The sequence below is a fragment of the Fulmarus glacialis genome, unplaced genomic scaffold (genome assembly GCF_000690835.1).
Source record: "Fulmarus glacialis isolate BGI_N327 unplaced genomic scaffold, ASM69083v1 scaffold31252, whole genome shotgun sequence".
NCBI lineage: Eukaryota > Metazoa > Chordata > Aves > Procellariiformes > Procellariidae > Fulmarus > Fulmarus glacialis.
Window position 1 is genome coordinate 1 of NW_009196426.1, and position 10210 is coordinate 10210.

At 46.9% G+C, this 10210-nt stretch overlaps 2 protein-coding genes across 2 annotated transcripts in view; one reads left to right on the forward strand and one right to left on the reverse strand.

The window, feature by feature from the left end:
• Positions 1 to 609: 609 nt before the first annotated feature.
• Positions 610 to 1182, forward strand: TMEM37 (transmembrane protein 37; the record flags this gene model as incomplete). Its single annotated transcript, XM_009572197.1, has 1 exon — positions 610 to 1182. A coding segment is annotated over one exon (573 nt), but the record flags the coding sequence as incomplete, so codon positions are not given.
• Positions 1183 to 3307: 2125 nt separating this feature from the next.
• SCTR (secretin receptor) overlaps positions 3308 to 10210 on the reverse strand; it is a 25873-nt gene continuing 18970 nt past the window's right edge. Inside the window, exons 10-14 of the mRNA XM_009572196.1 lie at positions 9953 to 10044; positions 9719 to 9857; positions 9494 to 9535; positions 8285 to 8465; positions 3308 to 3318 (exon numbers count right to left, since the gene is read on the reverse strand). Of these exons, the coding sequence (XP_009570491.1) occupies positions 8289 to 8465; positions 9494 to 9535; positions 9719 to 9857; positions 9953 to 10044 (450 nt within the window). The 3' untranslated portion in view covers positions 3308 to 3318; positions 8285 to 8288. The remainder of the gene's footprint in view (positions 3319 to 8284; positions 8466 to 9493; positions 9536 to 9718; positions 9858 to 9952; positions 10045 to 10210) is intronic.

A 10210-nucleotide genomic window follows, 5' to 3' on the forward strand; every position in this document is an offset into this window, starting at 1 on the left:
GTGCGTTGCCCACGTGGGTTCTTGGGGGCTGCAGTCGGAAACACCCACCCCCCAGCCCCGGGGAAGCCGAGCCGTGCTGCCTCCGGGGTGAGGAGCCGGGTCCGGAGCGCTGCTGCTGTCGGCGAGAGGAGGAGAGCCCGACTGGCTGGAGCCCAGGAGGGCTGTGGGAAAAGAAGGGCAGTGCTGGTAATTGGGTGCCCCCCCCCCCTGCTCCCCCGCCTGCTTCTGCCGCCTCTCCCGTCCCAGCTGTCAGCCCCCATCCTCCCAGGGGCCGGGGGCTTCCTCCAGCCCTGCCAGAGCAGGAGGCTATGCCGCGGGGGCCGTGGGGCAGGGATCCTGCTCAGTCTGGAGCCTTTGTGATCCCGAACCCGGGCCTTGACGTGGGAGCATTGTTTGTGCGGCTGGGGAACTGGGAGAGCTTCACCCACCCTTCCTTTCTCCTGGGTACGGCCTGTAACTGCACTGCCTTCCCCTGTAAGAAGGGCTTTGATGTGCACAAGCAAATAGCTTCAAATGCTGAAGTCCCACAGCTTTGTCCCTCTGGTTTCATTTCAGTCTAAAGTAGTGCTGCTAACTCGGGTGTTTTTCTTCCCCCCGCTATCCTTTAAGGCGCAGAGGCTGCTGGCGCACCGGAGACTGCAGAAATCCTTCTTTGAGACGCTCATCAGGAGCCTGATCATCTTGTGCGTGGCGATAGCAGTGGTCTTGTCATCCATCTCTGTCTGCGATGGCCGCTGGCTCTTCGCGAGGGGGCAGCTCTTCGGACTGTGGCACTTCTGCACCGTTAGCAACAGCAGCGTCCTGAAGTGCGTCACTGACCTCAGCCTGGCCAATGTGGAGGGGCTGAGTGTGGGGGTGATTCCTATAAGAAGCATGGTGTCCTTTGCTGTTGTGGTCGCTATATTTGGCCTGGAGCTCCTGATGGTGTCCCAAGTCTGCGAGGATGCCAACGCAAGGCGGAAGTGGTCGATGGGCTCGGTTCTCATCCTTGGCTCGTTTTTGCTGTCGGCCACTGGGGTTCTGAGCTTCTCCATCCTCGTGAAGGATCACCTCACCTTCATGGGCTTCACGCTGACGTACTGGTGCGAGTTCATCGCTGCCTTTCTCTTCTTCCTTAATGGGATCAGTGGACTTCACATCAACAGCCTCACACACCCCAGGAACAGCGTAGGCAAAATCTAGGTGCAAAGGGTGTACCTCCGCCTTTGTGTAATCAGCTTTGCCAATTAGACTGGAAAAAAGGGAGTCTAATGCAGTTTGAAAAGGACACCGTGTCTTAAATTGTGTGCAAGGAGGGGGAAGCATGAGTCAGTCTTGATGCCTGTAGAAGACATACCCACCCACTGGTCAGCGTAGAGGGCTGCGCAATACGAGCAAAGCAGAGACTGAGACTGGCTGCCACGGAAATGCGTTTTTCTGGAGAAGTGGTTTAAAGAAGAGGGTGTCCCGTTAAACGTGCAGAGGGGTGGCAGACTGCAATCTACACATGGGCTCAGTTTTGAGGCTTACACAAAGCCTGTACTGCTGTGGGTTTGGTGTTGCTTGGTTTTTCCCCATATTCTGGAGTCTGTGAAGAGTGTGACATAACTTTGGTGTGTCTCGTGGTTTTGCTCTGTCTCAGGGACAGATGGTTTTTGCCTGGCCACGCTCACTGGCATGGGGTATTGAAAATCTTCACTGGATCTCACTCCTCCATTTCTCTTTCAAAAGAAAAGGCACACAGGTCTTGATCTGGTCACCAGTTTTGTTTCCTGCTGGCACGTCCCCTGTATCTGTCCTTTCCTCTGTGAGTTTTTCAGGGACACCACTGTAGCTGCCTGTAGGACACGTGCCAATAAGTCACCCAAACTGACTCCCTCACAGCCCTTGCAAAGTTCACTGTAATGGGGCATTGCTCTTCCTGGTTTCTTTTTTGTCCCTTTGGGGCAAGAAGGACAAGCTCTGCAGGGGTTTTAGGTGGGCACTGTGGCTGTGCAGACCATGCTGAGACCACTGCACCTTCTGGGGTGTGTTTTGGTTGTCAGGAGTTTCTCGCTGGGGCAATGGGAAATCTGCTCATCCTGTAGCTGAGAGTCTCCTGCAGCGTTTCTTCTGGGAGGAGAAGGCTCTAGATCCTCCTGACCAGACCAAGTCCTTTTCATCCCCTGATTAACAGTGGGCCTGGGAGGAGAAGAAGCCCAAGATTGCCTAAGAAGGGGCTGATGGGGGCAGCTCTAAGCTGTCACAGATGATGGAAATCCAAAGAGACTTGGCCAAAATTGTATTAAGGCTGGTCCTCCTCCTGCCAATGCCTGAGTCAAGATCTCTACAATCGCTGCAGCTTTGAAGTTCCCTGTGGTGTCTCATGTCAAATGAAAAAAGACCTCAGAGGTTGGGTTGCCCCACATGTGTCCTCCCTGCCCAACAGACCACAGATAAAAATATCTTAAGAGTATTTCAGGGTCTCTGGTTTAATGTTTGTTTTGTATCCTCTGGTAAGACTGCTTGTATTTTTGTGTTAGGACAAATGTTTCTACACGTTTCATCTCTGTAGCTTGTCCAATAGCTGTTGAGCAAGGTTTTCATTTCCTGTGCAGCAAGTTTGACACAATTTTTCACCTGAAACAAAAGCATCATAGCACAAGGGCCAAGAAGGCTGTGTAGGCGAGCCACAAGTAAACAGCTTCGTGTAAGGATCATAATTCCTGCCTGAGCATACCTCCACACTTGCTGAACTGTAGATTCACTTGCCTTCATGAGGACAGTCTCTGTTCCTTCTCAGATTTCCATAACTTTTTAAGACGACGCTCCTAAGCCTGTTTTGCAATGTGGTTTCAGACCAGGCTTGCTCTGGACAGTGCCAGTTGTGCTTTTGCACATGAATCTGCCCATCTTTCTGGTGAGATAATGCACAAAGCAGTGCCAGCCAGCAACTCCTGAAGCTCTTGCAATGTTTGGGGCTCTGTCAGGGTTTCTTGACCCGCTCTCAAGGACAGGGACTTGTGCCCTTAACCTGCCTCTGGAAACCTGCACTGTGATTGTGTCTCTCTTTGTGAAGGTGCTTTTGATTTGCTGAATTGCACTGTTGAAGACACGCTAGTGGGCTGAACTTGCAGATGCTTGTGTGAACAGTGCTGTTGTCTTTAGCAGAGCCACTTACCCCAGAGAGATTCTGCAAGGTCCGGTCCCAAACTGTTGCACTTTGGTGTTACCAGGTGGTAGAGTGCCTTAACTAACCAATAAACCAGTTGTGGTGCCTAGGGTTGCCCATGCCAGGCAGAACAGTTCCCCTACACTGGGTCAAGGGTGTCTAGAAACATGGATGTAACTTCAGAGTGCCTTCTTGGTGACATCCAAAACTGGAAATCAAGGAAATCAATTCTTCATGTACTCTCCTTCGTGCTAGTCGGAGGCTGTGCCCCCAGCCCTTTCCCTGGGGGAAGGCAGCCGTAGCCAGACTGAGTCCCAGGCTGGTGCCTCTCACTCGGCTTAGAGGGAGGCAGTGGACAATTGGCCATTGAGTTCACCCAAGACTTGTTGCAATTGTGAATGATTTTAGGATGCCCTCTGCTAGCTGAAGAAGAGCTCTTTTGTTGGGGGTAGGGAATTCTCTAGGGAAAATACAGTAACTTTTTTTCCAACTGGCTTTGTATAGTACTGCTTGACTTACTAATGCTGGGAGAAGATGGCTAATACTACAAAACAAGGTTGATTGTCTCGGAGACATCCTTATATACAGCAACCTGTGCAGCAATAGGTAACTTCATTTTCTGAAGCCTGTGGAAGTGTCAAGCAATATTCCTGAAGTTTGTTAAATAAATTTCTTTGAAATAAGATAACTGTAATTCTCTCTTTTTATATTTAGATATTGGGGTGCAGATTTAAGGGAACGAGTGGGGTTTATGTAATCTCCCAGGCGCCAATTCTGTGTGTTTACCCAGCTAGACTGATGAAGAAACAACTGCTTGGCACTTTGCCGAGCTCTGACCAAGGAAGCTGAGGCTGCGTAGCTGCTGCACACTCCCCTCTCCCCTCCAACGTGTCCACACCAACCTAAACAGCCAGCATGGCTTTCTTGTCTTGCAAAACAAGAGGGGCAGTCAGCTGTGCTGCTTTGTGGTAATTAGAGATAACCTTGTAGGCTTTTAATGATTTCCTGCTGTTGCATGCGGTCTGTTTACCAGCTAAAGAGCTCTTTCCTGTGTCCTTCACCTCCCTTTTCCCACACCGCACCCTGTGTATGAAGCATCCTTGCTCTTTTCCCCAGCTTTGCTTATTTGGCCTGCAGAAGTGGTATCTGAGCACAAATGTATTTATACAGTTTTTCCCCAAGCTTGCTGTACTAACAGATTTAGTTAAATGTCAAGGAAAACAGATTTCCAGCTTCACCACTGAATTAGTTTATGTAAGCTCAAGTAAGTTAATTAGCACCTGGTGTTCTCTTTCTGATGGGAGAGGCCATTGGCCTGTCTCAGATAGTTTAATATCTCTTAAAAGCAGGATAATGAACATCACCTCTTGTTAATGAGCTGTTTAGACTTGCTCAGTTACTAACTTTAATTGGAAACTTGTGCACAAACCATTGCTTGTGGATAAGAATAAGGAAATAATGGTACAGGGCATGCTGACTAGGGAGATATCCTGGACTGTTACTGGTATTTTGATTTTAAGTCTACAGTACCTTCATCAGCTGTGCTTGGAGGGACACCTTGTTTGGAGGTTGAGCTTTGCTGGCTTTTGTGAGTCAGGGGAAGGTGATTACAGGAAGATGACTGTCCTCACCTGCCTTCTCTTTCCCTCGGCTGGGGCCTATGGTAAGCAGGTAATGGCCCTTCTTCTAAACCTTCCACATCAGCTTGCACATGTAAGAAGGGCCTCTTTTCTGGGTGAAAGAATGGTCTGCCCTGGGGGTGTCCTGGAAGGGGTGTTGGCTGGATTCCTGGGGCCTCTCACCTTCATGTGGACCCAACCCCTCTGAATTGGCACTACCCCCTTCTGAAACAGTTCACTTCAGCTCCCCCGATGCCCAGCAAGGCGCTGCACAATGTAATTATTCACTGCACAACAATACTGCTTCTTGATTCTGACAGTTTTGCTGGGAACTTCCTTGTTGCTGCGTTGGGAGAGAAAATCCATTAATCACTTCCTCTTAAATTCAGCCTTAGGTCTTAGACTGCTGATGTCCAGGCTGCTGGAGCTGCTGCCTGCACCGCTGGCTTGCAGAGCTGCAACTGGCTTCTCGGGCGACCTGGAGTGACTAGCCAGAGGCTGTCACTGTCAATGATAACTACTTGTCTGAAAGATGGTACTCAAGTCCCATTTATTGATAACAAATGCCTGCTTTACACTGAATGCTGAGGAACAAGTATAGAGACAGGGAAGTTGATGAACTCTGAATATGGAGGTTGTGTTCAGCCTGTGTCAGTTGTTTCAGGTCACTGACACTGGAGTCTGCGTGCCTGGTACCCGTTCATCTCCCACTTTTTGCATTGCTCACTGAGATTTACTTCCCTGTTCCTCTTCATCTGCTCATAAACGCGTCAGCGTTCCCGGAGCTAAGTAGCTCTTTTATTCAGTATTCTTCAGTATAGTTAATCAAGAGAGATCCCCAGCAGGGAAGGGTGCTTTTGCATCGCCTGTGCAGAAGACGGGCGAGGTGACCACCACTATGGTGAAGTTTGGCAACAGCTTTCTACATCCAGGTCACAGCACCGTAACATCTGGGGCCACCTACTTCTGGCACCTTCCGGAATGGACTTGCTCTTCCCAAAGAGCTGAGGACTCTGAATGCCAGCTGACATCCAAGGGTTTTTGTGGAGCCTCAGCTCTTCATACAAACCAGGCCAGGGCTTGATGCCTGAAGCAAACATGTAATACAGAATCTGGGAATACTTCCTTTTTTTGGTTATTTCAGGCAAGTCAAATAAAACTAAAATGGCCATGTAAAACAATAACTTATGCTAGAATTTTTTTTCAAATACAAAAACCAGCAGCGTTTTATTTCAGGGCATGTGGTTTGCCCCTGTGTCACCGGGACTCCTGTACAAATAGGCATCACGCTCAGCCTGGGCTCCACCCACACTTGTGCCATCCGTGCTGGTCCTAACTACGCACTGCAGGGCTGAGCTCTTACACTGGCTTGTGAGAGAGCCAATAATTGCATCAGATCTAATTAATTACATGTTATTGTATCTCTGAATCTGTATTTCTTCATTTATGCCAGAAGAAGGCACTTGCATTTAAAACAAACATCTGCTTTGGCTTGACTGATAAATGTTTAATTCTCAGACAGGGAACATACAAGTTGTTTCGCTCTTCTTGGTCTTATTTGTAGGACAGAGAGAAAATTAGGCTAATGGTTGTACCTTTTCAGAAGTATCTGACTTGCTAAATGCGCTGGGACAGAATGAACCCCCGAGAACGTTGGAGGCTCTGCCTGGCTTGGGTAAGTCAGCGAGAAGTGAGATCTTTCACCCAAACGTGCATGGAGGGGCTTTCATTTCTCCCTCGGTCATGGGACTAATCCTGCTTCTGCTCTTCCTTCCACTTGCTTTGGCTGAGTTTTAAAGGACAAAGTCGACTCAAAACCTTGCCATTTCAAAAAACGTAAGTTTAAAATTAATTCCTGGAAACCCTTGCCAGTTCACTGCTTTGTATTTGATTTTTTTTCCTGGTTTTAAAGAGGTTCAACTCTCCCGCTACTGAGTGCATCAGCAGGCAAAGCCGACCGGGCAAGGGAGGCCAGAGCAAACCTCCTGGCCCTTCCACGCCTGGCTGCCGTCAGTGGTGCTGCTGCCTGCAGCACCTGCTTCACCGGGGGGACACAGGCTCTGCGATCTAACTGTCGGCACCGGCAGAGAAAGAAAAACATTTTTTCCAAATCTCGGGGTTTGAAATAGCGCTAATAGCACTCAAAAACCTGGTTCTGCACAGGTAATTTAACTTTGAAAGCATCCTTTGAATTTCTCTGTGTGTTTGTCTTCTGGTAAATGGCAAAAGTCTACGATGAGGGTTTGTTGTGAATAAAAGCTCTTTAGAGGTTTTGGCAGAGCGGTTGGGGAATGCCGCTTGGTCAGCATTTGACATACCATGCGCGTTTTGCCAATGTCTTGTAGGTGACCAGGAGGAGGGAGAAGTGTGATAAATGCCACTTGCTTTCTGTTCAGTGATCTTTCCCCTTGAAGAAAAGCAGGCAAGTATTGCCCCAACCGGGGAAATGCAGGTACAAAATCAAGTAGGAGGCTTGATTGCATTTGTCGGATGAATTCTTTTATCCCTTTCCAACTCAAACCAGGGAAATTTGCTTAACAATTTTATCTTTAAGAACATAAAGCTGTAATAGAAGCTTGGATACCTTGTGACAGAGTATTACAGTGCACAGTCTTGCAGATTTCAGCATGCTGAGTGATCATAGACTGTAAAGAGGTTTTTGCCAGCCACTATGGTGTTGTTTTTCATAAGATACCTTGTACTGACCAGTTCAATTGAGTTTTAAATGTCCCAAGGGCTTTCATTGCTTCCCTCAAAGACTAGCAGGACAAGTCTCTGAGGTACAGACACAATAGGAAAGAGCCATCTTACTAAAGTTTTCTTGGTCAGCCTTAGAATATGCCATCATGGCTTTTTTTACCATTTCAAAAAACATACAAAAATCCAAACTGGACCACTGTTATTTCCGAGATCTCCACTGTTAGAAGAGGCAAAGGAAGAGAACTCTCTGAACCTGCCACCGTCACTGGAGCATACCTGAGCAATGGATATGCAGTTCGATAGGAAGCATTAGTTCAGCCATGCTTTATGTTCTCAATGTCCATCATCCATGACCACAACAGAAAGACTTTGAATCTTGGTAAATCTTAGGGATGAATTAATTTTGCATTTCAAATCTATGTTAAAGGGTGGCACGATACCTTCATTGTACAAAATTGAATGTCCTCCCAGCTTCAACAGCAGAAGAAATAGAGAACATCTAAAACTCACCAGCCTGGCTTAGCCTGGAACATGTTGGAGAGCCACATGGAAAATGAAAGGTCACATTTAAGGTAGAAATAGCAGCTGAAAAATATTGATGTGGAAAGAAACACAAATGACTGTGGCCAGAAACCCAAGGAAGAGCATAATGTTTTGGCCCATTTTGCCTTGCAGAATAACTCTGGTGCTACACAGGATATAGATGAACAGATGTGCTTCAAGAACCGCTGATCTACAGCCAAGTCCCGCTTTTGGATACATACACAAGATTCCCAGCACGGTCCATGGGACTTAACCATGTGTATCTGAGCATGGAGGTATTTTCCAAGCGTACAGCGTTAAAGCACGCTTGATCTTTGGAGGGTTCCTCTCCTGTGCTCTGGTGGGCTTGACCTCACCATCTGCATCTCTTGAGTTAAGCCACTTCCTCCGTTACTTGCTGAGGTGCTGAGATGCTGACGCAAGTGTTTACTTAAATGCCACTGCCTCCATTTTCTCTGAACTTCCAGCTGAACCTAGGTAGAAAGGTCACAAAATACTTAGTTCAGCTAGTTTATCTTGGAGCCCTGCATTGCGGAGAGCAGTATAACAGGAAAAGGAGAGTGGGCTACCTTTGCCAAGGTTTGGATTTATTTATTTAACCCCCAGTTTAAGGGGTTAGGGTAGGGCCTGTTTCTTGTCACTTCTAGTGATACTGTTGTTGCAGCCACACAATTTTCTGTTAACCTGTTCTTCTGTTTAATTGCAGGTGAAACTGTTCACAAAGTCTAGCTGGCCTTAGTAAGTGTTTGGTTTAGATTTTTCCAAGATGTTTATTTTAGTTATAAAAATGGGACATTTTGGCACCTTAAGGTAAAAAATGCAGATTTTCTTTTCAAAACAACTTTTTCCGAATGCTATTAAAGGATCAGTCAAAGTATTTCAAACCCCTCCTCCATTTCAAAGTGACTTTTTCTTCCAACCTTAGGCACTAATGGGTTTTTTTTTTCCCTTCCAATAACCTCAGGATCTCCCAGGTTTGGTTAATATTTCCCCCCACCTCTACCAGCAGCAACATTTCAGAATGCAAGTTCTAGCCCAGAAGCTTGGGAGTTATCATACGACTACAAAGGAAATGGTCCCTCTTCCAAAAGCTTTACCTTATGAGAGTCCTAATAAACCTGGACTGGATACAGCTTTTGATAAATTCCCTCCCAAGGATCAAGCAAAGAAAACAGCCATGGGATGACAGACAATAGCACCATACGTCAGAACCAGTTGATTGTCAGTGTGACCGTGTGCGGGATGGTACTCCCACCCTCCATTCCCAGACAGTAATAACGCTATCTGATTTATGAAAGGGCTGCAATAGCTGAGAGGTGAAGTTTGCATCTGGCATACAATTACTTAGGCTTGCCAGGTCTAGGAGGTGTTTCATGAGTGACGTTAGGTAGCTGGGAAGAAAACCCTCAGACAAAACGTGTAATTCATTGGAGAACATATCCTACTGATTAATGAGGCGTGCTTGAGCAATAAAAAAGAATGTTATATACACAAAACTCACCTCACCATTAAGAAAACAATAAAGTACAGCCACGACAAAGCCCTAAAAGATAAAAGAACCGTAGTCACAGAATTAGAACTGCAGTTTTAGCTTTTGAACAGGGATGAGGCATCTCAAGGGAAATGAGACAGCTTGATTTTGCCATTGGGACTCTGCTCTGTTGCAGAATTATATGTTATACCTCTTTTTCTTATTTTGAAGAAATAATAGCTTGTCAAATATTACCTGGAATGATCCAAGAGCCAATTCAAAAAACAGCTGAATTTCCATTGTGCCGCTGCTTGCATCTTCGGGGAAAAAAGCAAAGATGATGTAGTGGACCCCGAAGAGAGGGATGAGGAGGAGCGTTGACTTTGCAAGTCTCCTGAGAACAAAAACAGATGGGAAAGCCAATGTAGAAGGAGCAAGAGGAGCTTGGGTGGGCTCACCTGGCATAAAGTCATGATGTAAGGGACATACTTGTATTGGTTGAAATCGCTGCTCCGTCCTTCAGGCGAGCTGAGTTTCCTCATCAAGATTCTTAAAATGTTGACAAAAAGAATGAAATTAATCTGAAAAAAACAAAAGGAAGGATGTGGGGGAAAAAAAAAAAACCAAAACAAACAGCAAACCCGAATGCCCAGTAACCACTTACGTAACTGCCAGGTATCAGCAGAGCCAGTTTGGGGTGTTTTGGCTGAGCAGGCAGAATAGAGAGGCTGGGGCTGGCCTGCCCGT